This window comes from Saccostrea echinata, unplaced genomic scaffold (assembly GCF_033153115.1).
Source record: "Saccostrea echinata isolate AGI-Se365-2 ecotype Australia unplaced genomic scaffold, CSIRO_AGI_Sech_v1 ptg000025l, whole genome shotgun sequence".
Taxonomy (NCBI): domain Eukaryota; kingdom Metazoa; phylum Mollusca; class Bivalvia; order Ostreida; family Ostreidae; genus Saccostrea; species Saccostrea echinata.
Genome location: NW_026889774.1, coordinates 6,840,947 through 6,859,429, shown reverse-complemented (window position 1 = coordinate 6,859,429; position 18,483 = coordinate 6,840,947). Strand labels below are relative to the sequence as shown.

Sequence of the window (18,483 nt, the reverse complement as noted above, 5' to 3'; positions counted from 1 at the left end):
GTCTCCTTGATGACGGAAACAGTTAGCACTTCTCTTGCTTATATGTTCCATAGATATTGATTAGTCAGGCAAGCTTTTTGAAAAGCTATTACTTGTGATGAATTAAGGATTTGTGTGAAGTCGTCATTAAATTTAATTGAATGCAAAATAACAGTTTCAATATACAGTAAAACGATTTAGAAATTAAGTGTTAGTTCAAACATTTAGTTGAAGTCTTGATCAATTACCGATCTGCTTTCTTATACGAAATCATTTGCACAAAGTACTGAGACAGCGAATGCTATACTAATTTGGGAATTCAATACAACATAAATATGGTAACAATCAGTTGCTTTTACATAGATTTTATATAATTCCAGTATATAATTGCAAAAAAAAAATGCACATGTATATTACTTTTTATGCAGCCCATGTGAATGTTGTTACACCATTTGGTGTACAAAAATATTAGCAGCTTGAAAAAGAAATAAATAGTAAACAAGATTTTGCTCTAGTCTCTCTTTTTTTACAGCACCCAAAATTTTAATTGCTGGATAAAGAATCATTTGTATATTTTATATTAAACACTTAAGACGTAACCTGTTCTCGAGAATGATTTTGCCGAGAGAATAAAAGGATAGCTTAGTAGATATGTTATCAAAATGTGATTGTCCATATGTATTACACTAACACTGGTAGAACCTAGGACAAAATGTCTGAAAATAATGAAAATGTAGATAGTTGTAAATGCTACTTAATAATCTACTTTTACATTGGTAAAAATCAAAACATCTACAACTTTTTGTTTACATTGTACATGTAACGGGACTGGCCATGTAAACGAAACAAAGTAAAGCGAAATTAATTGACATATGTACATGTATATCAGCATGCATTTCTCGACACTAAAAGCAGAATCAAATCTGTGAAAGAATTGCTTCTCTAAGACCCAAATATAACTCTTTGGCACTAACTGCATCGTCTGGCATTACATCACCACTTTCTTCCATGATATCAAAACACAGTTCTTTAACAGTGTCATCACAGGGGTGATCTGGTTTTGGGGTTGTTTCTTCTTCGCACAGGAGAACTTCATGTGCATCAACGGGACTAAGTTGGTTCTCATAACCATAAAATTCGGGTAAAGTGTACATCATGAGAGGGCGATTTCCTTCTCGTAGCTTGTTTGTGCTCGACGAAAGGGTATGTGTATTCCACATCGTTGTCAGCATGTCCAAGTCTTTCTATTAAAAGAGTCATCAGAGAATAAATAACTGCACAGTATATATATGAAATAAAAACCTTAACTGATTTCTACAATTTCTTTATGTAACCGCCACTTGAATAACCTACCGACTTATTTCGCAGTCGAAAAGAAAGCAAATTATTTTGACATGATAAAATGAGAATTTTTCAATATTTAATTTATAAGAATAGATGCTTATTAACATGCATATATATCAATAAAGTCAAGTCAAGATTACAGTCCACCGACCCAAAGTAAAGTCATTATTACATTTTCAGATCAGACTTTTAAGGTTGCAGAGTTCCTGAAGTGGAATTAATGCTGAAGTACTTTATGGACATTTCTAAAATCATTATCCCCCCCCCCCCATTTTTATCATTCTCTCATGTAACATTTGATACTGAACGATTGCTAAGAATTTTCATTCCCAACCGGAGTTTTACTGAGAAAAAAAAACTGTCAGAACTTCTTTCATAGAATGCCATCAATGCTTATATAGATAACATCGTAACCATACCTGTATCAGCTTGATGAAACAAAATTGCACTAGGCTTTTGTCTAGGAAGCTGCCACAGAATGATGTATTTCCAATATCAGTGGATAACCCTTGGAAAAGATCCATCCAAAACTGTCCTACCTTTTTTCTAAGACATCCCCAAAACCACTCAATTCTTTGGTTGTGTGTGCTCTTCCCATATAGGAAGCTCTTTTGTCCAGACAACTCATCCTGGTGGTTTCGCCTGAGGAAAACTTGCATTTGTTCAACATGAGTATTCTCCGTTCCCATATCTGCTCGAATCCGTCTGGGACAGCCTGTTTTACGTTTAACAGCCTGAATGTAATAATACGCTATGACTTTGGGGTCACTGTTAGTTGTACTTGCTTCAAGCCATATGACATTCCTTGAAAATCCATCAATGCAGCCGTTAATTGCTATTCCATACGGTTTTAATTTATCGTATGAATCAATGTGCCAGACAAAGTTCGGTCCTTTACTTACATACTGACGCCTCTTTAGACGGTTTCTTTTTCGTGCTGCTAATCCTTCTGGGTCAATTAACTTCATTATTTGATATACAGTATCTCTTGGAACAAGTAGTTTATTCTGTATGCATTTGAGATGCATCCACCGGTATCCATGCAATCTACCAGCTGCTTGTTGCTCGTCACAGATGAACATCGCAACATCTAATAAATCGCTATAGTCCTTTCTTCTTCTTAACTTTAAGAGTCGAAGAGTACGTTTCAAAGTTGACATGCTGATAATAACATGGTGCGCTAAAGCCAAAAATGCAAGGATTTCTGAATTGGATAAACCAAGGTTGAAATACAGCCTAACCAGATCTTCCATTCTCATAAACTGAACAATGTCATCTCATTTTCCTTATTTATAAAGAGAAACTCGTAATAACGACTTTTTATCTCGTTATTACGACTTTCCTAAGTCGTAATAACGACTTTTTATCTCGTTATTACGACTTTCTTAAGTCGTAATTACGACTTTTTATCTCGTAATAACGACTTTTTATCTCGTTATTACGACTTTCTTAAGTCGTAGTTACGACTTTTTATCTCGTAATAACGACTTTTTATCTCGTTATTACGACTTTCTTAAGTCGTAATTACGACTTTTTATCTCGTTATTACGACTTTCTTAAGTCGTAATAACGACTTTTTATCTCGTTATAACGACTTTCTTAAATCGTAATTACGACTTTTTATCTCGTAATAACGACTTTCTTAAGTCGTAATAACGACTTTTTTTCTCCTAATAATGACTTTTTATCTCGTTATAACGACTTTCTTAAATCGTAATTACGACTTTTTATCTCGTAATAACGACTTTTTATCTCGTTATTACGACTTTCTTAAGTCGTAATAACGACTTTTTATCTCGTTATAACGACTTTCTTAAGTCGTAATAACGACTTTTTATCTCGTAATAACGACTTTTTATCTCGTTATTACGACTTTCTTAAGTCGTAATTACGACTTTTTATCTCGTAATAACGACTTTTTATCTCGTTATTACGACTTTTTAAATTTTTTTTTTAATTTTCTTATTTGACCCTTCTAGGCTTTCGTAGAAGACAAATCTGAATGGTGGATTTAATTTTTCATGTGCAAGAAGTTACATTATATTTTTTATATTTTTTGTTTTCGTAAAAAATAATATTGCAGTCTTCACCATTTTTTCCAACACAGTCATGTCCTTCGACAAGTGTATCCACCAACTGCACTAGTCCGAACAAAAATTTACATGTCAAAGTCTGAGTCACTTAATTCTGACAACCCTATGCTACTCTCAGTCTCTCCTTCCATTTCGACAGGGTCCCTTCCTTAAGTATATCCTCCCCATCACAATTAAAGCATGTGTCAGATTTGCTGACTAGAAACCTCCCTTCATTATTCCAAAATTCAATGTGAAAAGTGGATTTGGTATTATAATATTCGAATTTTTTTCTGAACATAATTGTTATTATCTGCTAAACATTCATGTGTGTTAGTATTTGAACAAATAATGATCAAGAAAACATCCAAAACTAAACTGGATCATCAACAGAAAAGCTTAAAAAACTGAATGAACATCAAAATACAAAGTAAAACACCATTAATAATAGAGAATCTACCAAGAGCCAACAAGAAATTCACCAGGTATGCTCTTTGATCCATTCTTAGGCCAATTTAAAAAGATCCAAATAGAGTTACCTCAATAATATCAGTGTAAGGAAATCTGTGTACACTGAAAGTATAAATATGGCAAATATATCCTTTGCTTTAGCATTTAACGAGGCCGAGCCTAAATATTTTTACCCTAGATATTTTGAAAACATTTCTTGTATGATATTTTACTATTATATTAATTATTTTAAAATAATGTAATGAAATATATGGAGATAACGAACAGTATTCAAGCTCAAAAGTCCATTAAACAATACAAAATAGGAGCAGAGCAAACACGGACCTCCAAACATCAGAGGTGAGATCAGGTGCCATGGAGGAGTGAGCATCCCCTGCCGACCGGTCACACCCGCCGTGTGCTCCTTGTCATTATCGGGAAATAACGGAAAAATCTGTCGACAATTCAGTGTGTAAATAATGGCCTAACAATTAGTATGAAAAACGTCAGTCAGCATTTGACTCATTGATAAATTATATTTGCTGACAAGGTCATTGTATCGACCATAGAACTTACGAAATGATGACTTTAAACGAGACAGCTGATATTCTTGTTTCATCAACTTGTTTGTCAATAATTACCTCGTTTTAGAAATTGTACATACGTAGAGCATGCTCTTGCGTATCGAATCAACTGAGAGATATATACCCCGTATGCAGGTGATGAAGGTACATGTTTATTGTTGCATAAGTAAGGGAAGTTGACGATTGAAAAGTTAGTCATCACGTTTATCATAAAGCTTGGTTGTTAGATTACCATTAACGTCTTTCTCAAGTAAAATATCCAAATATGAAACAGATGTGTCAGACTCTGGTATCTTTTATCTCAAGTTCAGCAGGATATATCGTATCGACATAAGAATGGAAATAGCCATTGTTTATTGACAATACGTCGTCGATATATCTAAATGTCGAGTTGAAGGCCACAGCAAGTGTTTTCTCCTTTTCACGTACAAGATTTTTGACAAATTCTGCTTCATATGAATACAAAAGAGGTCTGCTAATAACGGGGCGCAATTAGTACCCATGGGAATTCCTATAGATTGTTGGAAGACCTGGTCTCCAAAAACCACATAGATATTGTCAATCAGAAACTCAAGCATCTGTCAAGTATCGAATGTTTCCCATCCATTTCTTAGGAGGTCATCTCAATTTTTACCTCAGTTTCAAGTTAGGTGTACTGTAAAAATTCCTGTCTCAGTCACACTTCCTTAGTGTGGTCTCAATTTTGAGCTCAGAAAGTTAGACTTCTTTATTTGTGTTCTCAATTTCAATATGGCATTGTCGGCAGCAAGATTGAATATTTTTAACATCATTGAAGGGAAGAGAAAGGCTCCTCGTCCGCGTGTTTTCAGGGATAGGAGTAACCCATTGGAGGATTTAGAGCCGGATAAAGTGCATATTTAATACCATTTCAGGTTTGAAAACATTCTAATCCTTATGGTAATGCTTAACGATGATGTTATAAGACCAACAAATAGAAATTCTGCATTGCCCCGCTTTTACTAGTGCTGGTAACCCTACGGTTCCTAGCCACTGGATCGTTTTACACCAGTCTACGACTGGAGGAGCTGCTCGCCGTGTGTGTTCCTTGTTTGTTTGTTGTTTAACGTCCCTCTCGAGAATTTTTCACTCAAATGGAGACGCCACCACTTGCCGGTGGAGAGCTGCAAATTCTGTCCTATGCTCGGGACTTACGGCGATTGAGCAGTGAGGGATCTTTATCGTGCCAGCACTTACTGCGACACGGGACCTTGGTTTATACGGTCTCATCCGAAGGACCGGTCTCCACGTCCCACAGTGGGATTCGAACCCGCGACGTAAGGATCAACTCCTTACTTCGCAACTCTAGACCAGGCGCTTTAACCACTGCGCCACGCGGGCGACTGTGTGTTCCTTGTGTGCGAGTTTCGCACAGAGATACATCAAATTCCCTGTGGACCTATCTAGATTCAAGATTAGATTTTTTTATATCGCAGGTACTTGTATTTACTGCTTATTATTTAACATTCTTTGAAATACAAACTATCATTTTACATTCAACGCAAACTTATCTGTTTTATGTGTTTAATGAGGGTACATAATATTTGTGCGTATGTGTGTTTTTTCCAACAGTTGAAAAGATTGCAGCTTAACAAATGTACTAAAATTTAAAAAAAAAATTAAAAAGTTAAAATCAAGTTAAATAATTTTATCTTCCTTTCGTTATTGATCAGTAATGTAATAAAATGTATATAGGCATCGTACGCAAATAGCAGTTAACTTCATTGAATGATCGATGTACTTTTTGAAAAATACAAGGTTGGGGAGTAATAGGAATCCCCCTTTTCACTGTTTCAACTCAAGTATTAGGATTGATTATTTTCAAGATGATCAAGGACACATTATTTATTTTATTTTTCTTTCATTGAAAAAAAATTTGATTGTTTGACTGATTGTATTTTGTTTTACGTCCCGTTCGAGAATTTTTCACTCATATAGAGACGTCACCATATACCGTTGAAGGGCTTCAAATTTAGACCTTTAGTCGGCACTCGGGGCTTTTGAGCAGTAAGGGTTCTATCGTGCCAACGCCCACCGTGACAAGGCGCAGCACACTTAAGGCTACAATAAGGAGGCGGGGTCTAATTTACACGGGAAATGCTTACTATGACATCACACAAAAATAACATGCTCTTCAAACTAGGCCAATTCAACTTAATTAGTAGATTATCATCCAGGTCACCAAAAAATATGGGTCGGGTGGGAGAATTTTATTTTTTACTTTTTATTTATCAGTTTTTTTGTGTCCGACATTGACAGTAATTCTCGCCGTCTGAATGTTAGGTCGGGGTGGCCTGTTGTCGATATTTCCGCTCACGAAATCATTGTAGAAATCGATGATTGTTTTTTCATCACTAAAATTTGTAGCATACCAACCCCTTCTTTCGTTCACGCCTGTCACAACACGAGAAATAATAAAAACAATTTCTCTTATTTGACGTGCGGTTCTTGACGTTTCTAAACCGGAAATATTTTTTTGAAATATAAATACCGGAATCGAACACGAAAAATTTCCGGAAAACATAATTCTTGCAAAAATAAAAAAAAAAATGTAATTTTAGCAGTTAACGTGCGAGTACCCATTATTTCCGAGTACCCATTATTGCCGAATCTAATAAAAACAATTAAAAATCCATCAATTTGTTGTTTTTTCTCCCCAACTCCTGTAAGCTCCCTGCTCTCCTGATTCTCGACAATCATGAGAGCCACCTCACTCTTAAGCTAATTCAGCGAGCCAAGGCAGAGGTAGTAGAGTTATGTGGATTGTCTCCTCACACCACACACGTTACGCAGCCCTTGGATGTGGCATTGTTCAAGCCCATGAAGAAAAAATTCTCCTCTGACATTGCTGTCAACCTTGGGTTTGCCAGGAAAGACTTGGTGATTGGCAAGGCAAAGTAAGGACACATTTTTGATGTCTACCTGAAAAAAAAATTCTAAAATCTGAATATCAGCTGATAATAGATAGAATCTTGCCTAAATTAAAACTTACATCCACTGAAAGTTTTCTCCTTCATTCCTTATGAAAACTGTTTTCTGTTACACATTAAATTAACTCAAAACTGGTTAGAAAAGATCCAGTTTTTAAATCAATCTGTATAAACCATTTCATAAGAAGCGAGCTTTTCCATCAATGTAACATATATCAGTAATACAAGTATTAATTGATTTTACCCACTTTAAACAAATAGTTTATACAAATATAAACAAAAATGTCTTCATTTTTATCTCAATACTGGAATCAATGGCTAGAATTATATAACCCCGTTTGATGGGTTATATTGTATATGCAGTGTTGCAACTGTTAATCCTCATAATAACAAAGAAAGAATTTTTGATTTAAAATATCACTTCCTTATGGCTATTATCAATTTTTAAAAGACTTTAAAGAATTAATCTTGGTTGCAAGTAGTATAAGAAGCCTGGATAGGTGGGTCAACTGAGTGCACTTTTTTGTCCCCTGTAGGAGATGGGTGGTTCAACACACACACCCTGGAAAAACCCTTAAGTCGTGTACAAAAGGGGGGTACGTTTGATCTACGTTTGTGTGTAAAATCGCTGAGTCAGTAATACATAGGCAATACACACAAAAACTTGGCATCGATTCAAATCACAACTAGCTATGCATTGTGACGTCATGTATCATTCACACAGAGCAAGCCTCTCTCTATTTTCTGAAAACGGAAAAAACAATAACACAGAAAAAAAGTTTGTAAGATGATTTATTCAAATTAAAAAATGTACATAATATTACTTTTTCTTCTGGAGTTTCAGGGGCTGTTTTTTCTCCGTCTGGGTAGTAGCAGGAAGTTTCCTCTTGTTGTTAACTGGAATTTTATCCTGTTGACTGGTCTTATGTTCCTGATGGGTGGTCTTGTTTTCTTGAGCCTTTTTCTCCAGTCTTTCGACTTCTTTGACAAATTCCATACTGTCATCCGTTCACTGATGAGCCCAATGTCCAAAATTTCCACACTTGTAGCATAAGTTCTGTTTTTTTCTTGGACAGTCCGGAGCCCAATGACTCTTTACATATAAAACATGGGTCTGTCTGTTTACTTTTCTTGGCAGCTCCTGTGTCTTCATTTTTCTGGTAGGAGTTTCCTCTCATTTTTTCTTCCATTCTAGCGACTTTAACTTGTAATCGGGACAATTTCCCACGTATCAAACAAAATTCACTGGTGTTGTACTCTTTCAGTTGAGTCAGCATGTTGACAATGCCATCCAGAGTCGTGGTTAAGATGCCCATATCTTCCTTTGTCATGGGTTCTGGCATATTATAAAGTCCCACATCAAATCCAATCGGATCCTGCGTGTCAGGCATTGTCGGTAGAGCATATCCTAACCCTTCATTGCTAGCTGGAATATAATTACGATTTTCCACGGAATTCATCATCGCCTGTGCCATATTTCTACGTCTGTCAAGTTCGAAGTACCCACTAAGAATGATCCTAAATTTCCAGCTCTGCTTAATATACCCTTTTGGGATTTCGTGTGCAAAAATATGTTTGACTTACGTTTTGTACCCTCGCGCTTAGCATCCTCTCTCGTTTTACCTACGTTTTGCTGAGTCAGTACATTATGGGTGTACGTACTGTGTACGTTTGTATAGATACATGTTTTTGTTTTTTTCCAACGGAGAACAGGGGTATAAATAAGAAAACATTTCTTGTCATTTCTTCACAATTGACTATCATGTCAACACATAAACACACTCACTCTTTAGTGTTGGAAGGGTATGATTTTTTAATGCGATGTATAGAGAAAAATCAAGAAGCTTTACCCCCAGAAGCAGAACCAGTGTTCCACAGAGCGACGACCATCATATAAAACACTCAGGACTTGTGGTTACAATGCCTGGCTTTATTATTCGTCCCACAGTGGGGAGACTAGCGATTATACATTTCCTTTGTCAACGGATCAAAAAGACTCTACCAGAAAAAATGTACGGGATGAAAATGAGCGAATATTTAGGAAAACCTTACAGTTTCCTATGTCATCCAAAAGGGAGCAAAGTGTTTTTACTCTGGAAGGAAATAGAAGCGGTAGAGAAAATATGCATCCAATACGGGATGAAATATGTGGAAATTTCAGAAATGCTAAGAAGTGTGTAACTTTTGATACCAGCCTCAATGAAATTTATCATTTACCACCCGAAGATCGAAAAAGTCCATGGATGGCTATAGTAGCAGATCGATTACGATTTCAGAGGAGAATTCGACAGTTTGAACAATTATTAAAGAAAAAATAAAAACAAGATTGAACACACAATAAGTCTTTGTTATTATTTCTATACAAATATGACGCCATCTTGTGCCCTTTTTTAGACGCTGAGATTTTTTTTTTGTTTAGTAAGAAAAAAATCTATTCCCATTTCAATTAAAGTAGATACAAATTGATTTTAAACTAATCCGATTCTGTTTTATCTCAAAATCTTTCAGGATTCCTAAAAAAATCATGCCTATGTGTATAGAATGCTGTGTCTTGTAATAAGACGCTGTGTTTTATCAATATTGTTATTTATAAAACATCTAGACATTCCCACTGGAAATAAAGTGGATTCAGATTGTTTTTCAACTTAACTGATTTTATTTATTTAAAAATTCCAGTCAGAAAAGGTCACGATTTAAAAAAATCCTATATTCTCTATACAGTGATTTTCTAAAAAAAAAAAAAAAATGGCCGACCTTCGCCTTCTTGTGTCTATGCCTAAACCGACTCTGGCTATATTTTTACACTTGAAACCATTCCTTCTAATCCCATAATAGGTTTTTCACTCCAATGTATAGATTATGAAGCGCAAAATAACACAATTTGACGTCGCCATGATTTTTTTGGGCTCTCGCTTTAGGGTGCTCTCTTTTACGCTCGTGCTGTGAGCATAAATACTGCAGCTTGCCAGAGCTCAGTGTCATTCGTTAGTATCAGTTTTCCTGACACGCCACGATGGCTGAGGACGATGTCCAGAATTTCTATATCATACCAGGGGTAGAGATCGAAAATGTTTGGATAGTGAGAGACGTAGCCACCAGCAGGGAGTTAGCTCGCTGGCCGATAGCTACCCTGGGCCTAGCCAGTGACCTGATAAGGGGGAGGAGACGACGAAAACAACAAAGAAGAAGAAGACGAAGATCGCCGTCTAACAGTGATGATGATGACCAGCCAAGGAGAAGGAGGAGGAGGACAGAATCACCACCATCTGCTTCGTATTCGGCCCCTCTGAGTAGTCCGGAACTACTCGAGGACACCCCGAGAAGCCCGTCCCCTCCAAGAAGACCACCTACTCCTACCTGGTCACCCAGTCATCCCCCGGGAGCAGCTGCTGGACAGTGGGATTCCTCCGTAGGTTCGGATTGGACCCCTCCCGTTGACAACGATTGGGCTGGACAGGGGGATTCGTCATCCGTTGATTCGGATTGGTCCCTTCCGTCAACGATGACTGGGCACCCTCCCCGGAGCTGGCTAGACCACCACCACCCTCCCCGGAGCTGGCACCACCACCACCCCCGACCCCGGAGATGTCACCAGGTGTGAGTACTACGGGGTTAATTCCTAGATGGGGGATTCAAGTAGCGGCAGGCAGGCTGGATTCCTGTGTAGTTTGCTTGGAGGAGGATCGGATGTCTAATTACATCTGCTGCCAGTGTCGCCGTCGACCGGCTTGTTTTGAGTGTTCAGCTGTGCTGGTACAGATGAACCAATGCTGCCCTTTTGTCGACGCAGGCGTTCGAGATATGCAGCACCTCGCGGGCGAGGATTGAGACCACCTCCTCCAAGACAGTCATCTCTACCCCCACCCGGAAGGCCGGACTTTTTGGAGCCGTTGACCGGTAACCAGCGACCTCCCCTCTCAGGCAGAACAGAGTTCCGCGGCAGAGGTAGAGGCAGGCCTCTCAGGGAGTAAACCCTTGATAAAAAAATCAACCAACGGCCCTTTTAAGGGCCACTCCAATGATTCGAAAAGATACCTCTAAAACATTCAAGGTTATAGAAACGTATAAACGGCCCTTTTAAGGGCCACTTATTCGAAAAGATACCTATACGAAAAGATACCTGTAAAACATCAAGGTTATAGAAAAGTATAAACGGCCCTTTTAAGGGCCACTTTAATGATTCGAAAAGATACCTTTTTAAAAACATCAAGGTTATAGAAACGTATAAACACCAGGTCACTATTTTTTGAAATGTTAAAAACATGAATCTTTTTTTAAGAAATGAAATAACATAAAAACCTGGAATAATTTTTTTTTTCAATGTCACACCTTTTTATATATAACATGAACAAAAAAAATAACAACAATAACAAAACTGTTAAAAAATTTTAATCTGAATTTTCCGTATACTCAATCATTTCTCTCTTTTTTTCTATGTAATCTCTCCAGGCACCAATTTCCCATATGCATCTCTGGACTCTAATTCTTTGTTTCTCTTCTCAGGTTTCAGAATTCCATATTCTTCATAGTTGCCACCTTGCATATAAAACATTCTTTCTAATTCTGGTGTACTGTGAGACATACAAAAATCTGCATACCAGTGAATTCTAGCCACATTCAGTCCTCCTACAGGTTTTTTTTCATTGAATGAATCCCCTGATTTGATGCACTTTTCCTGTCCAGGGATGAATTTCCTTTTTTAGGATCAGGTATTGAAATTCATTTTCACAGCTCATGAACATATCTATATCTTCTTCTTCTCTCACATCATGGATGACAAATGCCCAGTTAATGGCAACTGGATAATCTCTGAATGGGTTCTTTGGGTCATGAATCTTCTCATTTTCTCCCAAGTAAACATTATAGGTTCTTCATCCTCCTCCAGAGTTTTCACTTCTATTCGTCTTTGAGGACTGGAATGTTCTTCTTCCATAGGCATGATCAATCTTTTTTCTAATAACTGTTGTTTCTCCTCATCTGTATCCATAGTCTCTATTTTTTCTAATAACTGTTGTTTCTCCTCATCTATATCCATAGTCTCTGTTTTTTTTCCAAACTGACTTTGACTCATGGTAAGGGTCAACTGATCATGATCATCTACACACCTTGTATTTATACCCTCAGGGGGAATAAGAGGTGGGTGGTGTGCAAAAATGTGTTTTACCTACGTTTTTATTGAGACACTACTGTGTACGTTTTGTTTACGTTATGCTGAGTCAGTCAATACACAAACCTTATATTATGACGTCATACTTGGCAGTGATTCACAGTCTAGGCAAAAACCTTACACACAAAAGCTCAATGTTAATGGATTTATTCAAGTAAATCTACAATCTCTTGGAATTAATTGTTTGTTTCTCATTTCAGGTTTTAAAGTCCCATATTCTTCATAGTTGCCACCTTGCCTATAAAATGTTCTTTCTAATTCTGGTGTGCTGTGAGACACATCAAAACAGGTTAACCCATGAATGATTTTGTACATGTCTCTCTCATTGGTCCAGTGTTTCATTTGAATGAATCCTCTCACATGATGAAGTTTTCCTGTCTCTGGATGCATTTCTTTTTGTAAGATCAAGTATTGATAATCACTTCTAATGATTTGATCTATATCCTCCTGATGGCCCCCAGTTAAATTAAATATCCAATTAGCAGCTCTTCTAAATCTCTCCTTTTTAAATTTAGCAATATAATGATTGCCTGGATCTTCTTTATGTATGTTCTCATAATGAGTTCTAATGTCTTTCAACAATTGAGTTCTGATTTCCATGATTAATCCTTCTGTCAGACTCATGTTTGAAACAATGATTTTTTTTTTTGTGACACACACTTTTTTATATAGATAACAATTCAAGATATTTCAATTATTTTTATTCAGATTCTACAATGATTCTTCTCATGGTTTAGAATCCTGTGTCAATCTTTTTTTTTTCTCAAAATACTTTTTTGACACTTCTTGGCTTCTTCTGCAGTCAAAGGTCTTTCAGGATAATCTTTTTTTGGTAATAAATGGGTATATTCTTCTTCTTCTTCTGCAGTCAAGGGTGTTTCAATGTAATCTCTCACATCATTATGATCACCCTTTTCTGGACATAATTGATTATATTTTTTCATGAGAAATGATCTCAATAGTCCCATCCTCATGTATTTGAATTGGTATACCTCTATCCACATCTTCCTCTCTTAGAACTCTCTTTCCAAATTGAATTTTACTCTTTTCTTTACTGGACGTGTTACCCATTATTAAGACAAATCAATAACTGATATATTTTTCATTTTACACTTTGTATTTATACTTTTTTGTCTATCTATATTTAGTAGTATTTTTTATTTTTAAAAAACAGATTTTTTTTTTTCCAATTCTTTATTGATAACAATAATAACAACAACAATTACAATACATTTTGATAGAAACATTGACAAGTTTGTCCATGACCCGTAGGTCTTTTATGATGTGTCTTTAAACCATTGAGCTACATAATGATCTCTTTGTAATGCTGTACTATGGTCAAAGGGGAATAACCACTCATCTGCGGTTTTTCTCTTCTTGTGTCTTTGATGTAAATAATTCACGCAATATTGTCCACATACATCTGTATTCCAATCTTGATATCGGTACGGATTATAAATCCATTGTTGAGCACGACGATGGATAAAATCTTGAATTTCTTTTTGTAAGGGAGGAAATCCATAAGAATCAAAATATTCGATGACTGGACTGGACAAATACAAACATACTCAATGTTCTCCAGTTTATCTTGAGGATCCGTATTCACCACATTGGCTTTTTCTTGAGGTCTTAATTGATCCGGTAATAAATCTAAAGGGTACACACCACCAAAAGAACTCTTTAATTTTCTGGATAAGACTTCTTTTAACTGTCCTGTATCCATTAGTAATCAATACTGACTCTCTCTGTTTGTTGATTTCTAACAGATTATCGAATTCTGCATATACCACACAATTTAAGGTGTTCACCGTATTGTTCGTAAATTGAACTTCTACTCTCAGATTTCCGGTTTCTATGATATGGAATTTATCCGATTGCGCTTCTTGATCTTTGGTGAAATCCCAGCCCCAAAAAGTGTATCCGTTTTTATACTCTTCTAGGGTGATGTCCGGGGCCCAATCTTCTAATTTTCCCAGTGTTTGATATAAACTCAGATAAGATCTCAGATATAAATCTTCATTGAAATTAGGTTCGAAACAACGAGTACTCATGGTCTCTCCGTTAATACTGACATCTAATTTCTTAATTCCCACGTTTTGGAAATGAAACGGATTTTTAGTTTTATCTCCGTTAAAAGCCGCATTGTCCACAAAGCCTAAAATGATGCGTTTAGGCATATGGCCTTGAAACAGATGATCCGTGATTTTAGATTGAGTTCCTGTGGGTATAGTAAAGGTTTTCACTTCGACTCTTCTCAAAGGATATTTAGCTCTGTGAGTGTTCAAACCTTGATTAATACCATTCATCATGACTGCCGTGGGTTTGACTTTTCTTACCCACAAGATCATGTTCAATATTTTGACTTTTCCCGTACTTCCTGCTTTGATCATCATATAGAACTGAGGTTTAGCTCGATTAAATCTCAAACGGACGTCTACTCCATTCGGTAGAAATCGGTCTTGTTGAAATAAATCCAGATGTAAACGATCATACAAGGTTATTTTCTTACTATCATTTATAGCCTGGTGACGTTTTCTAAATCCTTCGTTTTTAGAATTGGCCGGTAACTCTGGGATGATAGGTTGGTTAATGGTCACAGTATCAGCAGCACCATTTACACCTGGGGTTACATCAAATGTCTTATTTTGAGCCACTCCAAGGTACCTATTTCGACCATGTGTCCTGCTGTATCTTTTTCCCACAGACTACAAGTTCTCATCTGTGTCATTAAAGTTCTGGGTTTGTAAGAAAGTAATTTCTCCAGATAAACTTTGTAAGGATAAGTATCGGTTCCAGGAGTCACTATTTTTCCATTGACACTGAGATCGATTTCCGTAAATAAGGAATGGAAGATATTATTCACCGGGGAGATTAGTACCATCAACTTTGGTAAATTTACACACTATTTGAACATACGTTTGAGATAAATCCAGATATTGATCTCCTTGTCCATTAATTTCAAATTCAATAGGAGCCGTATCCGAATTTAAAGTACTGGAAATGGGGTAATATTCTTCTCATTTGGAGTCTTCTAAAGCAATATTAGTCGGGGGGACTTGGAACAATTCTAAATTGTTCATCCCACACGCACAGGAATCTGGTTGCAACATGATGTGTCTACTAGGATTGATTGTTCACAAATGAAGGTCAATATCACTCGACTCCCCTATTTATAGTGTCAATCAAAGATATCTAAACCCTTTTTTTTTCTTGGGAATATTGCCTCCTTGATTTTTTTCTTTTTCTCTTAGGAACTCCTAAGGCTAACACAGGTGTCTTTTTTCTTCTTTTCTTACTACCTCCTAGATTCATTCTTTGTTTCAGGGCTTGTACTCCGTGAGTTGTGACAGCGTCTTTTAAAGATCTCTTATTTTCTAACACATCTAACCCCGTTCTAGCAGCAGCAGTCAAGGCATGTTTAGCTCCCGTTTTCAGTAAATCTCTCAAAACTCCTCTGCCTCTCTGCCGTCTTCTTTTTCTTCTCCCTTTACCTTTTTGACCTTTCTTATTCATCTTTTTAAAAGCTAAACTTCCTCCTCTATTGAGAGCAAATAAGCCTGTACTTTTAACGGCATTGAGTCCATGAGTCTAATTCCTCTCCGTTATAATCTTGCACTCTATACACGTAAGGATACCTTCCAGGAACTCTTTTAGAAATGGTAAACAGTTCTGTGGTCCTATTAGGTAAATATCCTTTTTCAAATGTGCGCTTGGCTTTACTGATGCGTACCTGTTCTCCTTCTTTAAACTGAGGTTTAGGAAACTGTTTTCGATTTGATTTCCCATATAAAGTTTTCCAGACTTTTAACACATTAGAAGCATTCACTTGAACTGGTGCTCTTTTGATACTCCGATGATAGGTATGATTGTAAGCATACACTAAATCCGGTAAAACTTCTAAATACCGTCTGGTTTTATGACGAGTAAAATAACGCCACATGCGTGCTTTGAGTGTACGCTGAAATCGTTCCACGATACTGGCTTTAGTGTCCGTATTACGAGTGGTAAAAAAATGAATGGATTTAAAAGCTTGTAAGAATTCTCGATTGGTAAATTCTTTTCCTTGATCCGATTGAATGCGGACGGGACGTCGACCGTCTTGTTGAAAAATCTCTTGTAATCATTTCTTTTCCTGTTTTCTGTTTTAAAGGCACTACCCAGGCATATTTAGATAAGACGTCAATGGCACATAATAAAAAAGTTTATTACATTTTCAACAGTGAAATACTGTGATTTATTTATTGAATAAAAGTGATATTCTCTCACAGTGTGAAAGGATACCAAAATGATATTCTCTCACAGTGTGAAAGGATATCAAAGTAAGTAAAAAATAATTTCTGGCCTGTCATAAAATAGAGATAGTAACAATACATCTTGATAGAGCTAAAACTGCAAATTTCTTCCCAAATAAGTTGCTAAAATCCGTGCTATGTAATGTTTTCAATCTCACAACTGCTATGCTATGACGTTTCAACCACTCAACTATGACGTCAAGCCTATGACACTGTGTTAAGAAAAGACAGAGGCAAAGGGAAAATCAAAGAAAATGTAATAAACAGAAAATTCAATGTTTTGTAGATGAATATGGAATTTATTTCACTCATGAGACAGGATTTTTTGATATTTTCACTCGTGCTTCGCACTCGTGAAAATATAAAAAAATCCTGTCCCACTCGTGAAATAAATTCCATATTCATCTACAAAACATTGAATATCCTCTATATATCCATCATTATGTTTCTTTAAACTGGACACATCTGCTAAATCTAATTGCCATTGTTCATCTATATCTGTCACTCTAGTCTGTTTTCTCCGGAATTTTCTTTGAATGGGTTTATGTAAGGTATAAGTATCTTGCTCTTTTAACCATTCTCGAATCTTTTTCAGGGAAATTCCTAAAGGTTTGACCTGACGATACAAAGCTTGTATTCCTCCGTACCCTCTTTTAGGATCATAATAAATCTCTTTTAAAATTTCTTCCACTTGTTTCTTTTTCATATTTTAGGCAATGAAAGCCAATTTTCGTCAATTTGTCCTAATTTCTTTTCTTCTTCGAGTTTGGCTTTTAATTTCTTTTTAGCTCTAAAGGGACTATATCTGGATCCTACCCTTGTCCCTACAGGGGTTGAAATGGATTTTTTAATGACGGTTCCTGGATCTTCTATGGGTGTACTCACTGGAGTGTCAAAAAAGGAAGAAAATCCACTATCGTCTATTTCGTGACTTTTAGGAGTACTGATTTTTCCAGGTCTCTGCAAGGCTTTTATAAGGTTTCCATTGCTCACGTATTCCAGAGGAGTACGCGTCTCTTTTAAAGCTTGAGCAAATTGTTCTAATCCTGTAGGAAGCGAATGATTTTTACGAGAATGAGATCTCATATTATCAGCCATTAAATCCACAATGTTAGAATCGGCAACTTTTTGACCTCGATAACTAATTTCACCTTCTTTATTCCAAGTTAACACTTTAGGGTTTTTCTTTAAATGATTTAATAATAATCCAGCTTTTCTTTTCATGTTTTTATTCACTGTTTCAAGGATTTCATCTTCAATCTCAGCTGGGACTGCTGGTAATGCTGCTGCTGCTCCTGGGGCTGGAGCTGCTGCCGGAATTTTCAGTTTAGAAATAGGCTCCTGTCTAGCTTGTTGTAAATAATTCCTATATCGATGAAGTTCCTGGCCATATAAAGCGACTTTTTCTTCTGGGGTTAAATCTTCACATCTTGTAATCTCCTCCATTCCTGACCTAAACTGATGGTTGATTGAAATTCCGGAGGTTTGGGTAATTTTGCCTTGAGATCATTCAATAAGACTTCAGGAACTAACACCATTTTACGACTCATTTTTTTCCCTTCTTGATGACTTTATAGACGGATTGACCGGCATCCAACAATAAAGGTGCTGCTGAGATTAAAAGGGGTAAAATGTTTCCTTCTTTTT

General features: G+C 36.5%; 1 protein-coding gene across 1 annotated transcript; it reads right to left on the bottom strand.

Moving 5' to 3' along the window:
- Positions 1–324: 324 nt before the first annotated feature.
- On the bottom strand, positions 325–2,423 carry LOC133192549 (uncharacterized). Its single transcript, XM_061328542.1, has 2 exons — positions 1,743–2,423; positions 325–1,223 (listed from the first exon to the last, which is right to left on the bottom strand). Exons 1-2 carry the CDS (start codon positions 2,403–2,405, stop codon positions 897–899), a joined length of 990 nt encoding a protein of 329 aa, XP_061184526.1. The 5' UTR covers positions 2,406–2,423; the 3' UTR covers positions 325–896.
- Positions 2,424–18,483: the final 16,060 nt, after the last annotated feature.